The sequence below is a fragment of the Archocentrus centrarchus genome, chromosome 1, assembly GCF_007364275.1.
Source record: "Archocentrus centrarchus isolate MPI-CPG fArcCen1 chromosome 1, fArcCen1, whole genome shotgun sequence".
Classification (NCBI taxonomy): domain Eukaryota; kingdom Metazoa; phylum Chordata; class Actinopteri; order Cichliformes; family Cichlidae; genus Archocentrus; species Archocentrus centrarchus.
The window spans coordinates 22,822,022-22,842,420 of NC_044346.1; the positions used below are offsets into that span (position 1 = coordinate 22,822,022).

Here is a 20,399-nt window from a genome sequence, read left to right on the forward strand (position 1 = left end):
TGTAATTAAAAGATCACAAAATTAGATGGCAGTTATGGCAAATAGTGAGCATTTGCCATGAAGATACATTCAGCACAGCATTAATGCAAAACACTTTGTGAATAGTACTTCATCTAAGCCCAACTAACCTAAGCTATAACCTTACATTTGCTTCATACCTTCTAACTGACATAAGCAATATGCGCGTACAGTATTTGCTACAACTTCTTAACATAAACACACCTTAACTGGCACACTCATAACAACTGTGTAATTTTATTATCAATCCAGAGGCACATGACACATGGACAGACAAAGCAAATTGACCGCATAGAAGCATATCTGTGACAGAACAGCACAGTCCCCTTTGTTTGAGTAGAAAGCGGTGGGTGTGATGTAAGCCCAGTCAAAGTTCCTCAGATTCAGTGACCTCTGACAGTACCGCTCGCTGAGAGTAACCAGGGCACGCACGATAGCGTATTTGGCCGAGCAGCTGATCGCTGTCACTGCACGCACCTGGTCAAAGTGGAGCAGGAAACAGGGGTCATCCTGAAACCAAAGAAATGTATATTTGTGGAGCACCTTTAAGAATCAAAGTTTATTAAGGTTTTCCAGCAGTGCTGGGGTTTTAGAAAGTTTACATTATTCTAGGGCACCTAAAGCTAAGTGATCTGCTTTGACCTGCTGTGATTTTAATCGTTTTCCTTTACACTGTCCCTTGTCAAGCCACCATCCATTTGATGAATTAAAATTTGAAAAATAAATAGTACTGTCAGTTATTTTGCTGACAAGTCACGAGAGGTGGCTAGAGCAGGAATTAAGTTTTTCTACCTATGAAACAGACATTAAAAACAGATTGGCTAATAAGAATTAAATTAATTAACCTTAATTCATCAGACATCAAATGTTCAAAGTAGCTTCTGAGATTGGCTGGCTGACACAGTGATGATAACTGATCATAGAAAAACATTGGTATTTGTTTTGTTTTTTTATGTAATTGCATTCCTGTGTGTATATAGGATAAATACGGTGCTTAACAAATGTATTAGATCACCTGTCATAAAAACAAATATTTTAGAAATCGGTCAAAAACTTGTGATATTATTATTTATTAAGCAAATAACAAACTGAATTCACATCTGTATTGTACTGACACTGGACTGTTGAGCGAAATCAGAAATTAATCAAGCATAAAATTCAACCATTAAAACTATTTTTTTCTGTTCAGAAATACAAGGAAATAACTGTAATTTGGCATCTTAATCACAAAAACAACAAAGTGCTTTACTATTTTTTCTGCTTTTTGTAAAAAAAAAAAAAAAAATCACGAATAACAACAATAATTATATTTTAGCATGAAAAATATAATTTTGATCAAAGTGCTTGTACATGCTGGTGGATTATCCATTACAGAAACATAAAAAATGATTTTGGTAATTACCAGTACTGTTAATTTAGGGTAGCTGTGGCATAAACCTTGGTGGTGGGCTAATAGATTTATTAAGCACTGTACTCTGGTCAGTGAAATATGTGTTTAAATATGCTTTATTAATACATTTTTCTTATTTGCATACTTACTAGAGCATACTTACTAGTTATTTTGCTGTTTTAATAACTAGTAAGTATGCTTTATTAATACATTTTTCTTATTTGCATACTTACTAGTTATTAAAACAGCAAAATGTTTTTTTTCTATTACATGTTCTATGTAGTGATCAAGAATGCCATCCACATGAACTAAATAACAGACATTACTTGATTTGATGTTTCACATTAAAGATGACACAAACATTTTAAGTGTGACTCATACAGACACAGATTTTCTCTATTTGTTGCAAATGTCAGTGAAGAACAATGGAAGTTGCAGAAGAATTTGGTTAATTACCACATCAGGATCTCTTCCATCAATAAGAGTCAGGTCTTTCAGGGACCAGATCTCTGCCTTCTGGTAGCATTCCTGTATGCTGGAGCGTTTGGTGTAGGATCTCTTGGATGCAGTCTTTAGGGACAGAGACATCTGACATTGCACTATACATATCTGGACTTCTTTGTTTTTTGCAACTGCAGAAAAATGGGAAGCAACATCACAAACAGGTGTACTGCAGCACCAGACATTTCATCTGCAAATGAGCCTTATAGATTTAACACGTCCTGTAGTGTCGGTACGTGCAGCTTTTATAGGAGTGAGTTATTGAAAACATTGAAAATGTTAGTCTCAAAGAAGAACATGCAGATTTGCTCCTGTACGAATGAAACGTGTATTTCTCGGCCAACAATAAAGCTGCTTACCTGAAGCACAGAGAAAATGTCTTCCATGCGATGGCTCTTCAATTTCAATAAACTCCACTAGTCTCTGCTTTGCAGGTCGAAACAAAACTCTCTGCATCTCCTCCCTCAGAAGAGACGACATCACTGGAGAGAGGGGGAGAGGAATCAAAGCTTCCCAAAAACCAGCAACGGCAAGAAAGGAGAACAAAGAGAGCGAGAGAAACTCAAAGGAATGAGATATCAAAAAATACTGTGACACTGGAGAAACCCTGAAATCTGGCAGTGGTGGGAGGGGAGGGAGGTGGTGATGTTTTCCCCTGCTCAGACCTTATGAAAGCATGTGGGGTTTGTGGGTTGGTTCTGTGTGAAATAAGCGCTTACTCTACTGGCAAATACACTCAAGCACACATACACAGACACACACAGTCCACTTTGTATTGGTGTGGTTTGATGATGTATGTTAATCTTTGATTGAAGTGCTGTGTTGATACCAACATGTCCAGGAGTGAGAGAGCAGCAAGGGGGCAATAAAAGGCCAAACTCTAAATCATTTGTGTTTTTATTGCTTCAATTAAGATCCATTATGTTATGAAGGTTTCCTGCAAATATGGATTTCACTCTTGCATTTGTAGCTGACAAAAATATCTTAGACACTATTTGTATTTCATAGTTGGATTTGCATTTGAATTTAATATTTATTATTATTGTCTATCTGCCCAGCGTAGAGGCAGTAACTACTGAAAAAAAAAAAGGCACGAAGTAGCTCTTCTCATATGAAGATTACAGTTTTTGTGTGCGTTCCCTGGCAGGTGAAATATTAAACTAAAAGCTAAATTAACTGTGGTTCCGTGTGGTCGTATGTTCCATTACGCCACGAATCTAACAGACAGTCTCGCTTTTTTCTTTTTGTGGTCTTTCGGCCTCTCCTCCACTCACTCGCATATAGACACTGATTGTGGCAAAGAGCCCAGTGTTTGTCCGTGATTAAACGGTTGTTGTGTGGGAAACGGATGTCCCACAGCACTCTGCATGGTTTCCATTACCGTGTAGTAATTCAATCTCTGACAATATGTACAAGTACAGTGAAGCACTTATATGGAGAGATGGGTGGAGGGGGGTGACTTTTATAAACATACAAAGGAAGCTGCTCTAGTGATCATGGCTCCACAAGATAATTTGCTAGACATGCTGGTGGGGTGCAGAGAACATCATTTTTACACCTATGAACATGTTTCTCTCCTCTCTTAGAGAGGGGAGCTGTTGATAGATTTTTCAAAACATTGTGGGAAGACTTGTCTATGGGCAAAACCACCCCAGGATGAACCAGACTGAAGAGCTGATTCGATTTGTTAGCAGGAAAAAGTGTGGCTCCATTGGATTTGTCACATTTGTGAAAACAAAAATGGGTCACTCCTCTGCTAAGTGCTTTATTGTTGTTGTTGTTGATGGTTTTTGTGGGTGTTCGCTTGAAAGGCTTTTTGCCTCTGAGATGGAAAAATGAGCGGAGAGGCAGGAAGTATAGGGAGGAAAGGAAATATATATATGCAAGTGTTGAATCTTATGAATAACACATGAGGTTTGTTGTACTTACTTATCATTGATTTCTCCCAGTATATGTGAGACATGCATTGAAAATTCATATTTGCACATTTATTGGGGTAATCCAAGAATTTCGAGTTTTTTTTTTTGTTAGTTTGTTTTTTTTGTGGTGTATGCTGGAATGCACAAGCACAAAGACTGCAGTGATTTCCTATTTTTGTTTAATAGAAATACAATGTTATTGTTTTCTGCATTTAAAACATGCAGGTAAGTAATGGAAATCATTAGGATTAAACAAATACTGTTAAAAGGCAAGATGGGAGGTGTTTGGAAATGCAGGGATGGCTAATTGAAGAGGACAAATAGATAATGAATAGAGTGGAGCATGCAGCAGCAAGGATGAGGAGATCAATTATGTGGTGCTAGAAACCTAAATAATGATTGTTAGGGAAAATGAAAAGGAGAAGGAGGGTGCTGAAGGAGAAAGGAATGATTTGTAATAAAGTTACGGAAAGAGAGTGACATGAATGGTGCAGAACAAGTGGGAAAATGGAACGATGGAGAAAGCAGGAAGCAAGGGGGAAGAAAGCAAAGAAAGAAAGAAGCAACAGAACATCTCATGTAAAGGAAGCCCTGAATGTGATATGACAAAAAGAGATTAATTACAGAATGACTCAACGGTACATATGCAGGGGTGCTCTGAAAATAATAGGTAGGAAAATGGGGATAATCCTTTAAAAAACAGATAAGGACTCATTTGAACATACTGCAAGAAAACTGAAAGTGATGACAGAGAGGAAAGTGGAGGAGAAAATGGAGTTCACACAGAGGAAGGAGGCTGACAATGGGAATAAGAAGCTGAAAGACTGAGAAAAAAGCCCAGACAGGAGGAATGAATTAATGAGATACAGTATATTGCCAAAAGTATTCCCCCATCTACCGTCACACGCATATGAACTTGATGAAATACCATTCTTAATCCATAGGGTTTAATATGATATTGACCCTTTGCAGCTATAACAGCTTCAACTCTTCTGGGAAGGCTTTCCACAAGGTTTAGGAGTGTGATTATGGGAATTTTTGACCATTCTTTCAGAAGTGCATTTGTGAGGTCAGACACTGATGTTGGATGAGAAGGCCTGGCTCACAGTCTCTACTCTAATTCATCCTAAAGGTGTTCTATCAGGTGCAGGCCAGTCAAGTTCTGCCCCACCAAACTCGCTCATCAATGTCATAATGGACCTTGTTTTGTGCACTGATCCATAGTTATGTTGGAACAGGAAGTGATCATTCCCAAACTGTTTCCACAAAGTTGGGAGCATAAAAATGTCTTGGTATGCTGAAGCATTGCGAGTTCCTTTCACTGGAACTAAGGGGCTGAGCCCAACTCCCGAAAAACAACCCCATAACAAAATCCCCCCTTCACCAAACTTTACACTTGGCGCAGTGCAGTCAGACTAGTAGTGTTCTACTGGTAGCTGCCAAACACAGACACATCCATCGGCTTGCCAGATGGAGAAGCGTGACTCATCACTCCAGAGAACACGTCTCCACTGCTCTAGAGCCCAGTGGCGGTGTGCTTTACACCAATGCATCTGATGGTTTGCTTTATGCTTGGTGATGTCAGGCTTGGATTCAGCAGCTTGGCTATAGAAATCCATTCAATGAAGCTCTCTACGCACTGTTCTTGACCTAATAGAGTGACCTAATGGAGTTCTTGACCTTGTAGAGTATATATTGTATAGTAATACATAGTATATTGTTATTTCCTGTAGTTATAATGCTGTACAGTATATATTATTTTATTATTATTAGTAGTAGTATTGTTAATATTGTCCTGTTGTGTTTTGACATTTTTGCTGCTGTTACACCTAAATTTCCCCTTTGCGGGACAATAAAGGCTGCTTCTTCTTCTTCTTCTTCTTCTTCTTCTTCTTCTTCTTCTTCTTCTTCTTCTTCTTCTTCTAATCTGAATGCCACATGACATTTGGTGGTTTTCAGTGATTGATTCTGCAGAAAGTTGGTGACCTTTGCACACTTTGCACCTCAGCATCCGTTCTGTCATTTTACATGGCCTACTACTTCGTGGCTGAGTTACTGATGTTTCCAATTGCTTCCACTTTGTTATAATGCCACTAACATTTGACTGTGGAATATTTAGTAGTGAGGAAATTTCACAACTGGACTTGTTGCATAGGTGGCATGCTATCACGGTACCATGCTGGAATTCACTGAGCTCCTGAGAGTGACCCATTCTTTCAGAAATGTTTGTAAAAGCAGTCTCCTTACCTCGGTGCTTGGTTTAATACACTGCTCAAAAAAATAAAGGGAACACTCAAATAACACATCCTAGATCTGAATGAATGAAATATTCTCATTGAATACTTTGTTCTGTACAAAGTTGAATGTGCTGACAACAAAATCACACAAAAATCATCAATGGAAATCCAATTTATTAACCAATGGAGGCCTGGATTTGGAGTCACACACAAAATTAAAGTGGAAAAACACACTACAGGCTGATCCAACTTTGATGTAATGTCCTTAAAACAAGTCAAAATGAGGTTCAGTATTGTGTGTGGCCTCCACGTGCCTGTATGACCTCCCTACAATGCCTGGGCATGCTCCTGATGAGGTGGCGGATGGTCTCCTGAGGGATCTCCTCCCAGACCTGGACTAAAGCATCCGCCAACTCCTGGACAGTCTGTGGTGCAACATGACGTTCGTGGATGGAGCAAGACATGATGTCCCAGATGTGCACAATCGGGATTTAGGTCTGGGAAACGGGCGGGCCAGTCCATAGCTTCAATGCCTTCATCTTGCAGGAACTGCTGACACACTCCAGCCACATGAGGTCTAGCCTTGTCCTGCATTAGGAGGACCCCAGGGCCAACCGCACCAGCATATGGTCTCACAAGGGGTCTGAGGATCTCATCTCTGTACCTAATGGCAGTCATGCTACCTCTGGCGAGCGCATGGAGGGCTGTGCGGTCCTCCAAAGAAATGCCACCCCACACCATTTCTGACCCACTGCCAAACTGGTCATGCTGAAGGATGTTGCAGGCAGCAGATCGCTCTCCAGGGCGTCTCCAGACTCTGTCACGTCTGTCACGTGTGCTCAGTGTGAAGCTGCTTTCATCTGTGAAGAGCACAGGGTGCCAGTGGCGAATTTGCCAATCCTGGTGTTCTCTGGCAAATGCCAAGTGTCCTGCACGGTGTTGGGCTGTGAGCACAACCCCCATCTGTGGACGTCGGGCCCTCATACCATCCTCATGGAGTCGTTTTCTAACCGTTTGTACAGACACATGCACATTTGTGGCTTGCTGGAGGGCATTTTGCAGGGCTCTGGCAGTGCTCCTCCTGTTCCTCCTTGCACAAAGGCGGAGGTAGCGGTCCTGCTGCTGGGTTGCTGCCCTCCTACGGCCTCCTCCACATCTCCTGGTGTACTGGCCTGTCTCCTGGTAGCGCCTCCAGCATCTGGACACTACGCTGACAGACACAGCAAACCTTCTTGCCACAGCTTGCATTGATGTGCCATCCTGGATGAGCTGCACTACCTAAGCCACTTGTGTGGGTTGTAGAGTCTGTCTCATGCTACCACGAGTGTGAAAGCACATTCAAAAGTGACCAACACATCAGCCAGAAAGCATAGGTACTGAGAAGTGGTCTGTGGTCCCCACCTGCAGAACCACTCCTTTATTGAGTGTGTCTTGCTAATTGCCAATAATTTCCACCTGTTGTCTATTTCATTTCCACAACAGCATGTGAAACTGATTGTCAATCAGTGTTGCTTCCTAAGTGGACAGTTTGATTTCACAGAAGTTTGATTTACTTGGAGTTATATTGTGTTGTTTAAGTGTTCCCTTTATTTTTTTGAGCAGTGTACAACCGTGGCCATGGAAGTGATTGGAACACATATATTCAATTATTTGAATGGGTGAGTGAATACTTTTGACAATATAGTGTGTATGCTGTATAAGAGAGCTAAAGAAATAGTACAATATAACAAAAATTAAATTATTATTATTATTGTTATTATTACTCTTTTAACTGTTGTAACAAAATAATTTCCCAGTATCCATCTGTTCAATTTCACATCATCATTGTCAAATGTGAAATTGATTTTATGATTGTTTGCACTGTGAAAACCATTACTGGATGATTGTTTTGATGTTATGTCTTATTATACCATGTTATTTTCACCCAGAGACATTAGTGAGGAATGAGTAATGGACACAGGCAGTTATACAAAATGAAGTCAGCGTGATCAAGAGACTATTAAGCTGGTGGAAGAACAGGGCAGATGTTTTAACAGAGACTTGCAGTAAGGAAAACAAGGCTAATTCATGGGAAACTTTTTTATGACATAACACAAAAAAAGAAGTCATTTTGTCTCAGACATGTAAAATTAAAACATTATAATAAAAAGTTTATTATATATTTAAAACCTACCAGGATTTTCACAAGTCTACTTAAAAAATTATTTTGTGTTTGTTTTTTTTTAGCTTTAAAATAGCAGTGTGTGTTTTATAGGTGGCATGGTGATGGAGTGGTTAGCACTGTCACCTCAGCCAGGTTCAAACCCTGGGTGGGGCCTTTCTGTGTGGAATTTGCATGCTCTCCCTGCGTCTGTGTGGGCTTCCTCTGGGCACTCCTCTGACTTCTTGCCACAGTCCAAAGACATGCATGTTAGGCTAATTGGGGATAAAGTGCTTGTAGAGGTAGTGAAGGTGGATGAGTTTAAATACCTGGGGTCAACCATCCAAAGCAACGGACAGTGCACAAGAGAGGCAAGGCTGAGATGGTTTGGACATGCGCAGAGGAGGGATAGTGCATGTAAAATACAGAGCTGTCACACAGGAGGAAAAGAGAAAGACCACAGAGAAGGTTTATGGATGTAGTAAGGAGGACATGCAGAGAGTTCATGTGACAGAGGAGGGTGCTTTTGGCTGAGATGATTTGCTGTGGTGACCCCTAAAGAGAGCAGCCGAAAGAAGAAGAAGTGTATGGAATAAAGCACTGTATGAAAGTATGGTTAAATGTGAGTGCATTCCATTATAAAATCAGTAATTATCTGGAGTAGATATGATCAGCATGTATCCCTGAATGATTTTAACTAATAGCTCTAATAGCTTGTTAATAAGCTGCGGCTTGTGATATTGTTGGATTAATGGTGTAACACTTTATCTGACCAAAGATACTTTGATATGATTTGAAGTATGTCTTGATAGCATCTTGTTCCTAAAGACCAGATATCTATCATTGCAAACACATAAAACGGATACAGAACTCCAGATTATGCGTCATAAAAATGTTTCAAACGCCAAAAAGCAACTCAATAAAAAGTTAGGGGAACCTCGACACAAAATACGAACAACGTCATGGCCTTTAGAGCCTGCGATTGGATGTCGATAAAAGGGGAAACCCCATGTCATGAGGAGGGTCATCCCTGCCCTGCTCTGCACCCCTCTGGCGGTCATCCAATGTCACATTCACAGTCCATACCCTGCAACCCAAACTAGATTTTCACGAACATAATAGTGACATTATTAGATTATGTAAATATATTATTTAAATAGATTTAAATGGGGTCACGCTTATGGAGCTCAGTGTTATCGAAGTGCTTTTAAAACACAACTCAGTGTGTGTGTGTGTGTGTGTGTGTGTGTGTGTGTGTGTGTGTGTGTGTGTATATATATATATATATATATATATATATATATATATATATATATATATAAAATCCTGGACGGTGTCCGTCATTTTTTATTTTAACTACATTCATTTTTATTTTTCATTTCGCTACCTCGGTCGCTCGGACACTGGAGTAGTTTGTCTGCAAAAACCACAAAAACGCGGAGTCATTTCCCCTTCGAAGATCACTCAGCGATTCCCTCAGTTTTCCTTCGGCTACTGTACTTGCAAAATAGTGCGCCCTGCTGTCTCTATTGCGCATGACTGTACGTCGTAATATGAAGTAGGCCTCCTGTTTTTCTCCCCAACCCGAAGTCCTCCTGGCCCCCACCACCTCGCTGCAACGCTCAAGTAAGCAAAACACGGAGGCTGCTCTCGATTATTCGTGAAGGTAAGGGTTTTTTTTAATGCATACGCGAAGCTGGCGGTGGTTACCGATTATGAAATAACACGGCAGCCGTGGGTTGTAGACGGTGTTTTCGGCGTGCGGAAGCGGTCAGACTACAGAGCAGGCTTCGGGACTGTTTCCGCACGCTTGAGGGAGAGCAAGGCCCAGTGACCCACATTTGGAGCAGCCAGTGTCTATGTGTACGAGTGGGCGAGCGCGCGCGCGTATCCTTGCCAGTGTGTGTGTACGCGTGTGCCCGGGCACCGTGTATGTGTATGTGTGTGTGTGTGTACGTACATCTGCCGCGAAAATGTTTCCACCGTCGTTGGTTTTAGATGAGTCTCCGCCAAGGATAAGCATGTTTTTGTCGGCTTAAACGAGGACCTTGCCCCGCGCGGATGTTTAGGCTCAGCTTTCTTGCGGCGTTTGAGGACCCGACGGTAATATTTTAGAGATTATTTCGTCTTCAATGTCAGTTGTTGCGTGACAGCTTCGGGCTCGGCGCCAGCTTGGTATAATAGATTTTTTCCCCCGCTCTTGTTTATTTTACAAACGTGAAATGCTTTACCTGTGAGTGTCATTCAATGTTTTCCGTGTGTGAGCAGGAGGAAAAGGGCAGTTAGAGCATTACGTCTGAGTTAAATTTGTCAGTTTTCGGTAGAAAGCTTACTTAGCCTGCTAGCTAGCTATATGGGTTGCTCTCTTTTGGTTGTATAACTAACACCTGTAGCATTAAAAGGTATATTAATAATAAACGCTAGCTTGTCTTATCTTATGGTTCATTGCTGCTTTGCGAGACGGAACAACATTCGGCCATGTTGCTTATATGAGAGTTAATTCATTGGGAACGGTGTACAGCGTCTTCGTCCAATGAAGAAGCTCAGTTTAACGAGGCTTCACTTATTGGCCATCAGGAAAACACCAACTGTAGGTCAGCATCCCAAACTACAGGGACCAGCAGTGCGATCTGCTTATGATGGTTTCATGCACTTACAATGATAAGAGAGCATGTCGCTGAATGGTATGCTATCCATAGGTGTTAGTGCAGTCTCTATGACCTCCCTGCCTACGCTCATATACAGCAAAATCCTCTTAGATGGCGCTGATTGAGTGGTGGTCTGTTGTCCCTGTGATGGTGGGACTACTTGACGAGTTTAAGGGCAACTCCTTCAGACTAATCTCTTAAGAGATTACAAATGCTGAAATGAATATTAGATTCATGTGCACGATTTTGCTTGCAAAAAAAGTACCATTTACTAGTTATTGCTCTTCAATTGTAATGATTGGCTGGTTTTAATGTAAAGAGTACATTTTATTCTGTATTCTATAAAACCAACAAAAAGACTATAATAAATTGGTAATAATAATGGTTTGGTTCCTGGAAAGTCTGAATGAGGTTTTTTTCAGCATTTTGTAGTGGTATGACAAATATATTAATACAAAAATGGTTAATTGTAGCCCAGATTTCCTGTTTTGTACCTTGGAGCAACTAACATTTGTATTCCTGGGTCGCCTTTAGAATTTGAATGCATGGTAAACAGTGAGTGCATGTCTGTGAATAAGTGTACACTTTTTGTTGCAGGTGATCCGTGGCTTACACATACAAGGTTTGCCAGCAGCTCCAAGGCTACAATCTCAGACAGTTAATTATACCCACAAGAGACATTCCGGAAAGTAAGTTAGATGATGTAAAAATATCGTAAGCACAAATGTATTTCATTAGAGGGTATTCTTTCTGTATTGGCGTACAATGTTCACACTTAAAAGATGTTGTTCCATATTAAACTGGAATTTAAGGACCTTAAGTCATAACATGTATTTTTTTTAAATCTGCAACTTATGTAGAATTAATATTGTACCAAAAATTAAAAGTATTAAAAGGAAGAAACTGCAATTTAAAAAAAAAAAAATCAAGGTTCAAGAAATGACAGGTAATACCCTAGGAGATTATTAAAAATGAAACTGAAATACAAAATAAATGTTCATAATAGTTTTTATCAATCACAAGGGGTGATTGCTATACTGACTGGTGAAAAAAATAGCTATTATATATATTGCTTTGTTACTAAGGTCTGTGTCTCATTGCAAAATACAGACATGTAAGAAAATATTTCATTTTTTGAGAATAATAATTTGTATGATCCAGTTGCAAGTAGTTTTTTTTCAAATAGCATATTGTCCCCTATCCCTATGGCAGCGCTGAAGATGTAAAATTACTAAAAGATGTTTCCAAACTGACTGGTTGATCCCCTCATGACCCTTAATTTGTGCTCTGATTTATCCAGCAGGTTTGCTTGACCACCATGACTTTCCTGTGGTCTAGTGGCCTTTCGTGACCTCAATGACCTCAACACCTCTTTTGACCCCAAACCCCTTCTACAACCCCTGAGAAAATACGTTAACTGAGCACGTGCATAAGCTGCAGTGAGGTGAGAAGTGATTACAGAGGTTCAGTGTGATACACTTATTCTGGTTCATTAAAAAAAAATTAAAGGTTTGCCAGTGCAGACTGTTCTCTTTAACTGAGTACATTTTGTTACTGAGTACATTTCTGTATATTCTCCAGGATTATTTACAATGTATGTAACATGTTCAGGCTTGCAGATGTTACATACATTGTAAATAATACTGGAGAATAAACAGAAACACATCCTCAAATGCGGAGACGAATGCTTCTTTCTTTTCTTCTTTTTTTTAAAGAAATGTCAACTTTCAAATTAAGTTTTATAATTGCATAGAAGTGTCCTATTTAGATTTGAGACATTATTATTCATTAATGTGTTTGTCCAAATAAGTGTGGGGTTTGTGTTTGCATGTATACAACTGTAAATGTGTTTAAAAAGAAAGGAACTAATTGAGGATGGGAAGCTTGAAAGGACAATGATCTGCAAATTAAATGGATACAAAAGGGACACCCTTTAAAGGTTCTTATTTAAAGCTCTTTTTAGTGCCCTGAAAAGCAATATGAAATATAACTGCAAGGGAAGCTACTACAGTACCTGTTCATTGTCTCAACAGGTGGACTTCCAAATGCCTACCTCACGCCTAAAGAACAAATCACTGCAGCCACAGCCCTGATCAGCAGCCACCATGACATCAAGCATAGGGTATAATGCCACACACAATACCTCAATATGTTGGGCATGCTGTATACTATATATATGTACAAAATCTCAAGATATGTCTGTAAACATTAGGCTAGTAATACTGTTTAATTAATTAAAAGTTGAAAATATATTTTTTAAAATTTCTTTTAAATTAACATCTTACTTCAGTAAATTTATTTTAGTTCTTTTGCAGGAATTTTTTTCCCCCCGATTTAAAAAAAAAAAAAAAAAAAAAAAAAAAAAAAGTTATTGATAGCATCTATGAGTCCTCATCAAAGTAATTTGACCCACATTAATTGAAACGTAGGCAAGAAGCAGACCCTATTACACAAATGTGCTTAATCTTCTTGGCAAGCAAAACACATTCCTTCTACCTCTCTCGCTGTCTCACTCACTTTCTGCGTGACCCAAAAATAAACCTGCTGCTGGCATGTACAGTAGGAATTCACTCATTAGCCAACATCCGTCACTAACAATGCATACCTGCTTTCAAAGGGCCAACGCACATGCCCATGCAGGAAAATATAAACAAATGAGTCTGAAAAACTGTGACTGTCTGTAAATATGTTTTCCTTCTTCCTTCATTAGGGATGATTGTAGCATCTTTGATGGGTTGATGGAAGAAGATGAAAAGGACAAAGCAAAACGGTACGATAGACAAACATACATATCATATTAATTAAACATGCATACGAGTATATTTTTTGCTCCTCTGGAGAATACACAGTGTCAAAATTGACCTTGTCTTAATGCCATTCACACAACAGCCATGCCGCCTTGACTTTAACATGTCCAGGGTCACGCACATTAATTATTCTTTTTTTTTTTTTGTTTTTTTTTTTAACTTGTGGTGAAAACGTGAAACATATGAAATGTCTTAAACTATCTAATTCAAATCTGGTTTGGTTTACAGCGTGTCCCGTAACAAGTCTGAGAAGAGACGAAGAGACCAGTTCAATGTCCTCATCAAGGAACTCGGCACAATGTTGCCTGGCAACACTAGGAAGATGGACAAGTCCACCATCCTGCAGAAAAGCATCGACTTCCTGTGTAAACACAAAGGTCAGGGCTTTCTACCATGCTTGTCTCACTTCCTGTGTTTTTGCTGAACACCTCACAGGGTGGGTGTTATTTAATTTTTAGGTTGATCATTCAGTTTTGTGTACACTGATCAGGGTTTGTTTCCCCTCATCATTAGAGCTTGGTGAAAACATGTTTTTATTGCATTTTTTATGGTTTTATGACATTGGTACTATAATTATACAGTATCAAATGTTATTTTAACAAACTGTGTATTGTTGACCTAATTATTTCCATATTTGAATTCTGCCTTTAAAATATTTTAATACTTTTACCTTTTTATTAAGATTCTGTTTCTGCTGAAATATTTAATCACTGTATATAGGTCAATTATTTTTTTGTTTTTAATCTGGTATTGTTGCCTTGCAAGATAATGAATATCAACTTCCGCTTCACTGGTGCTCTCTTATCTAGTTTCTGTTTAACTGCCTTGTTTTCATTGTGGACATAGTGGTCTAAAAATATTTTTCCAGCCAGGTGTTTACTGTTAACTTTATGCTGTTTTTGTTGTCTTTTCACGTGCGCTCACCTCACGTGCTCTTAGTCCTCCTCGATGTTTTCCATGAAGTCCTTTCATTTCTTGAAATTCTAACCAAAGTGTCTCTCCTTCTCCAGAAATCGCAGCTCAGTCTGAGTCAAGCGAGATCAGGCAGGACTGGAAGCCTCCATTTCTTAGCAATGAGGAATTCACCCAGCTCATGCTGGAGGTCAGAAATCTTAGAATTTGTTCTGTAATCCTGCCTGTTGTGTAAAAACACAGGCTCTTTATTCATAGTTATTTTAATGCTGTGGTCAAAGTCACCTCAACTTATGCAGTAAAGGTATATTTTAAATAAAACTTTGTGATAAAGATGCGGTCATAAAATTAGACCTTTTTTCCTTGTTAAATTACGAGTTTAAGTATTTTCTCATTGAGGCCAATTCATGGGATTTCACACTGTTCTATCTACCCATTTTTTTTTTTTATCAGGCTCTGGATGGGTTCTTTATAGCAATAATGACTGATGGCAACATCCTTTACGTGTCCGAGAGTGTCACCTCACTATTAGAACACCTCCCGGTAAATAACGCTTTTTTTTTTTTTCTTTCCACTCGTCTGTATTAGTCACACATTAGTTACACTTAATTATAACAGAGGCTTTAATAGAATCTTTTGTGTGGTTCAGATTAAACATGTCACGGTGACCAGTGTGTACTGAAAAGGGTTTGTCTTCATTTGTGTGTGTGTGTGTGTGTGTATGTGTGTGTGTTTGTTTTATTAGGCGGACTTGGTGGACCAGAACCTGTTAAACTTCCTGCCAGTTGGGGAACACTCCGAAGTGTACAAGGCTCTGTCCACACACCCCCCTGACCCAGAGAGCCTTAGCACTGATTACCTGAAGAGTGAGTAACACCCCCCATCCTGTACCATAGATCCTGCTTGTTTCAAATGATTCAGTCTACATTTTTGTATGTCTGGTAGTTAAAACAGGATTGTAGTTATTGTCGGATTTAAAAATCAGACAAGCAGAACTCGGATTTCTCAGTGAATAAATACATCATTTTAAAAAGTAAATACCTCTCTGGGAGGAATTCACATTTTCAAAATCTTTACCATAGCGTGAAGGAGCAGTTTGTCAGACTGGAGCAGCTAGACTGGACTGGACAGGACATGAATGTTGTGGAACACATGAACAACACAGTTGTAATTGTTTTTCCCCCTAGGTAATGATAATTTTTATTTATTTTTTTGTCTCCAGCTAAAAATCACATGGAGTTCTGCTGTCATATGCTGCGAGGGGCCATTGACCCCAAAGAATCCCGTGTTTACGAATATGTTAAGTTCATCGGCAATTTCAAGTCTCTCAATAACGGTATGTGCCTTTCATTGCATGTTGCATTTAAACAAGTGTTTCTTTTTTAATTTACTATTTTGCATAACAAGCTTGCCCATTCAGCTACAAATGTAAAACTTTGTGCTTTAAGCCCATTATGTGTAGAAGTCATAAAGTGAAAATGAACATGTTTTTGAGCCGTCAATCATTTACTAGTCTAGAAAGATATTGTTCTGTGTACTGCTTTGAGAACCACACTTCACATTCTTTGACGTGCTGAGTAATTCTGTTGCGCAGTTCCCAACGTGACGAGGAATGGTCTGGCAGGGGTGTTACAGCGGTCACTACAACCTGCCTTCGATGACCAGGTGTGCTTTGTAGCCACGGTCCGGCTGGCAAAGCCTCAGTTTATCAAGGTATTATCCAGACATTAACTTACTTGATTCATTAATTTGTCATTTATTTATTAGTTATTTACCTCTCAAAACATCTTTTTAAAAATTTTTTTATTTAAATTTCCATAGGAAATGTGTACAGTAGAGGAGCCCAATGAAGAATTCACATCCAGGCACAGTCTAGAATGGAAATTCCTCTTCTTAGACCATCGGTAAGCACACAGATACACACATCTAGTTCTCCTTACTGCAGGGATACACTATCAGAGTGGGTTGTTGGGTGGTTAAGTTGCTCAGACACACACATTGCTGATAAGGATAGTTGAAACACACATTCACACACACTTTATGATGTGAAGGGATCCAGGGATCTAAGCTAGTAGAGTGTTTGCCTCCCTTCCGTGCTATATAAAAAATAAAATACAATCATGTGGAATAAGATGATTTACACTTAAAATATAAATCCTATTCTTGAGTCTGTGGTCTGGGATCTCTTCAGGTTTGAGACTTCTACAGAGGGGATTCTGTCAATCACGTTTCACATATTTCCAAACATTTGTTATTTTACTGCATTTTAGAACACAGTGGCATAATAATCATGCTCTGTATAGGTGTCTGGTATATTATTGTAAAAATATTATTTTAGTGGTGCCAGTAGAGCCAGTTATATTTCAGTTCTTCAGTCCTTGAATTTATTTCCTCATTCAGACCTTCCTCCATGCTTCTAGTTTCACTTTTCAGGACACCAGAAGTTAAGAAATCATAGAAAAATCACAGAAAATAAAATAAATGTGTATGAAAATTTGTTGAATTCTTGACTTTAAGCCTGAGACTATAAAGCATCTTTCTACCAGAAGTATCTGTTCAGCAGTCTCACATCAGCAGCAGAGTGAGGATATGCTTTTTACTCTTTACAGAGCTCCACCAATTATAGGCTACCTGCCTTTTGAGGTTTTGGGGACATCAGGGTATGACTATTACCATGTGGACGACCTGGAGACGCTAGCCAAATGTCATGAACACTGTGAGCACTTGCTTTTAGTCAAATTCTCTCAAGAGTTTTTGTAAAAGCCTTTCTCGTTTGACTGGTTGTGTGTGTGTTATTAGTAACGTATTTGGCTGCTTCTGCCCCTCTCCTGTTCAGTAATGCAGTATGGTAAAGGAAAGTCATGTTACTACCGTTTCCTGACGAAAGGTCAACAGTGGATCTGGCTGCAGACACACTACTACATCACCTACCATCAGTGGAACTCTCGACCTGAGTTTATTGTCTGCACGCACACAGTAGTCAGGTACAACTAGTTTTTTACTTGAAAATGTTACTGAAGATTTTTGAACATTGGTCTTTTTCCAGAACATGTGATAAGAAAAGGCTTTTCATGTATCTATTTTATTTAAATAATGTATTTTTCAGTGAAACAGAGTCTCACTCTTTTTTGTCTAAAATGCAGCTATGCAGAGGTGAGAGCAGAACAGCGCAGAGAGTTGGGCATTGAGGAGGCTAATCCAGAAGTCACTGCAGATAAGGTGAGAAATAAGCCACATAGATGCACAGTTACTATAATTAAAAATATGTCAAACATAGGAGTGAAATTATTCAGGCGAAACACCATCATAGAAGTTGTTGCTTAAGACAAAGTCAAACTGAATTTGGATGAACTGAAAACAATCACAAGACCAAAAATACTTTACTTGCAGGGTCTTAATCTAACTCATGGCCACCAATATATATATATATATATACACAGAGAAATACAATTTTCAGCCCCTGGAGCCTTTATATTATTGGATACGATGTGTGAAAGCATGTATATTTACTGTCAGATTTATGTGCTCAAAGCTCCTTTGCCCGATTACCTTTCAGGCCTGTAATTTTCTCTTGTATGCACTCTGTTACAATGGAAAGACTAGCTATTTTTACTTTTTTGAATAAACATATTTTTTTCAGAGTCAGGACTCCGGCTCAGAGTCACAGCTCAATACGTCCAGCCTGAAGGAGGCACTGGAGCGATTTGACCACAGCCGAACACCTTCAACATCCTCGCGGAGTTCCCGCAAGTCCTCATCGCATGTCTCTGACAACACCTGCACTTGTAAGGACACAGACAGTTGCATGAATACTGTAACATTATACACTGACCTACTGTAAAGAGGAGGCAGTGACACATCCTTACTGTAGTTAAATACGACGACTAATCCCTGTAGCAAGATGAAATGATATGGTGTGCAGGGTTTGAATATAACTGTTGGCCACAAATAACTTTCTCTGCAGCAACAGCTCCTAAGTTACACATGGACACGGCCACACCCCCTCGACAGTCGCTGGCATCCACCATAGAGATGGCATCACAGCGTCGGTCATCCATCAGCAGCCAGGTGAGATGATACTTGCCAAAAACAGATGCATAGAAAATCCAATAACTTAGAAAAACTATTTCTGGCTATGACTAACACAGAAATACTTGGAATTCAAATCATGGAAAGTTCAACAAAGTTGGAACAAAATCACCCTCTGTTACTGTCACTCAAAGTTCATCTGTAAAGTGAACTTGGGGGGGGGGGGGGGGCTTTTTTTTTTTCTTTGAGCATGTGTGGTTCTCAGTGGAATTCTCAGATTTGTATTTATTAACTTTTTCACTGGGGCAGCACGGTGGTGCAGTGGTTAGCACTGCTGCCTCACAGTTAGAATACCATCTGGAAGGCCTGGGTTCGATTCCACCTTGGCCCAGGCCTCTCCCTCTCTCTGTGTGGAGTTTGCATGTTCTCCCCGTGCTTGCGTGGGTTTCCTCTGGGTACTCCGGTTTCCTCCCACATTCCAAAGACATGCACTTACTGGGGTTAGGTTCATTGGCTACACTAAATTGCCCATAGGTATGAATGTGTGAAAGGTTGTCTGTCTCTCTGTGTTGGCCCTGCGACAGGCTGGTGACCTGTTCAGGGTGTGCCCTGCCTCTCGCCCTATGACAGGGATAGGCTCCAGCCCCCCCCCCCCCCCCCCCCGTGACCCTGAATAGGATGAGCGGAAGCGAATGGATAGATGGATGGATGGAACTTTTTCACTGCTGATGGGAGAAACAGGATGAAAACAGACACATACAGGAACATGTGTTGCACAATCTGACCAGCAGGTTTAGACAAAGAAATCTCGGTTTAAGACATAGAGCTAAACCTGGGTTACAGTGAAGGGCTTATAGAACGTCACTGGGAAAGTTACAAAGCATCTGTTCAGCTGCTTAAAGTCTGGGCTGGCTGTACATAAAATTGTATGAGTTTATATTCCCAGTTGCCTGTGACATAATTTTACCACCTAAAAACATGCAATAAAATCAGTAGGCTGTATTCTTGATTTCAAACTTTATTTCAACAGGCAAGATTGATATGCTGACAAGGTTTCAGTAGGCCAGAGGTTAACATCAGGACAGCACTGCAGTGTCAGTGTCAGGGATGGTGACAGGTTCACTGTCGAAGTGAAGATATACAAAGATCTATATGTTTTGCCAAATAACACTAAAAATGCATAATTACCATGAAATCTGTGTGTTTTTCAACTGATTAAAGATTCTCCTCTTTGAGTAGGCATTAAATTAAAGGTGAAATGCTTAGCACTGTTGCCTCACGGCAGGAAGTTTCCTTGTTTGAATCTCAGTTGGGGACTTTTTGCATATTTTCTCTGTTCCTGTGTGGGTTTCCTCCGGGTACTCTAGTTTCTTATCACAGTCCAAAGACATGCATACTAGGTTAACTGGTGATTCTGAATTGCTTTGTGTAAATGTATGGCTTGTGGTCTAAAGTGCTTTAAGTGATCTGGGTAATTAGAAAACACTATATAAATGCATGTGAAGTGGTGTAGGAGTGAAGAAAATTCATGCACGTAATCATAGTTTTGTTTATTTTGTATATATTCACAGTCTCTGAGCTCTCAGACCACAGGACAGAGTGTAGCTCCAGGCATGATCAATCAGCAGCAACCACAGCAGCTTCAGACAAATGTACAGGTGAGAATGTGGTCATTTCACCACATAATAATAAGGAGAAGAACGCAAATGATTTGTTGACAATAGATTAATCAGATTTGCAAAAGGTTTTCAAATGTTTATGTAATGTGTGCTCTAAGGTCTTGGATCTTGTGGTATTT

The 20,399-nt window shown here is 39.6% G+C and overlaps 2 protein-coding genes across 12 annotated transcripts in view; one reads left to right on the top strand and one right to left on the bottom strand.

The window, feature by feature from the left end:
• On the bottom strand, positions 1-14,635 carry exoc1l (exocyst complex component 1 like). Of its 3 annotated transcripts, none has more exons than XM_030727562.1 (4): positions 14,585-14,635; positions 2,269-2,391; positions 1,865-2,040; positions 1-528 (listed from the first exon to the last, which is right to left on the bottom strand). In XM_030727562.1, the coding sequence occupies exons 2-4, from the start codon at positions 2,387-2,389 to the stop codon at positions 262-264; spliced, it is 564 nt and encodes a 187-aa protein (XP_030583422.1). In that variant the 5' UTR covers positions 2,390-2,391; positions 14,585-14,635; the 3' UTR covers positions 1-261. The 3 variants fall into 3 exon arrangements, with proteins under 3 accessions (XP_030583422.1, XP_030583404.1, XP_030583413.1); XM_030727544.1 differs by lacking the exon at positions 14,585-14,635 and adding an exon at positions 10,437-10,569; XM_030727553.1 differs by lacking the exon at positions 14,585-14,635 and adding an exon at positions 10,166-10,286.
• The window catches only part of clockb (clock circadian regulator b), an 18,748-nt gene continuing 8,081 nt past the window's right edge, over positions 9,733-20,399 (top strand). For 3 of the 9 annotated variants that reach the window (XM_030727464.1, XM_030727508.1, XM_030727516.1), the window contains exons 1-18: positions 9,733-9,871; positions 11,451-11,542; positions 12,154-12,297; positions 12,887-12,975; positions 13,564-13,623; positions 13,889-14,037; positions 14,671-14,762; positions 15,026-15,115; positions 15,318-15,438; positions 15,795-15,908; positions 16,167-16,285; positions 16,394-16,476; positions 17,182-17,288; positions 17,409-17,556; positions 17,716-17,791; positions 18,213-18,357; positions 18,537-18,640; positions 20,173-20,259. In XM_030727464.1, the coding sequence (XP_030583324.1) occupies positions 12,959-12,975; positions 13,564-13,623; positions 13,889-14,037; positions 14,671-14,762; positions 15,026-15,115; positions 15,318-15,438; positions 15,795-15,908; positions 16,167-16,285; positions 16,394-16,476; positions 17,182-17,288; positions 17,409-17,556; positions 17,716-17,791; positions 18,213-18,357; positions 18,537-18,640; positions 20,173-20,259 (1,512 nt within the window). In that variant the 5' untranslated portion in view covers positions 9,733-9,871; positions 11,451-11,542; positions 12,154-12,297; positions 12,887-12,958. Of the gene's footprint in view, positions 9,872-10,023; positions 10,069-10,092; positions 10,309-11,450; positions 11,543-12,153; positions 12,298-12,886; positions 12,976-13,563; positions 13,624-13,888; positions 14,038-14,670; positions 14,763-15,025; positions 15,116-15,317; positions 15,439-15,794; positions 15,909-16,166; positions 16,286-16,393; positions 16,477-17,181; positions 17,289-17,408; positions 17,557-17,715; positions 17,792-18,212; positions 18,358-18,536; positions 18,641-20,172; positions 20,260-20,399 lie in introns of those variants that run through there. The other 6 variants (XM_030727526.1, XM_030727532.1, XM_030727473.1 and 3 more) reach the window with 5 other exon arrangements.

What these genes read in the sequence shown, in the direction of transcription:
- exoc1l (XM_030727544.1), bottom strand. An exon ending in ACATTTTCTCTGTGCTTCAG is followed by an intron (nt 2,041 to 2,268) that starts GTAAGCAGCTTT and finishes ATTTTTCTGCAG; the next exon opens with TTGCAAAAAACAAAGAAGTC. An exon ending in ATGGAAGAGATCCTGATGTG is followed by an intron (nt 529 to 1,864) that starts GTAATTAACCAA and finishes CTTTGGTTTCAG; the next exon opens with GATGACCCCTGTTTCCTGCT.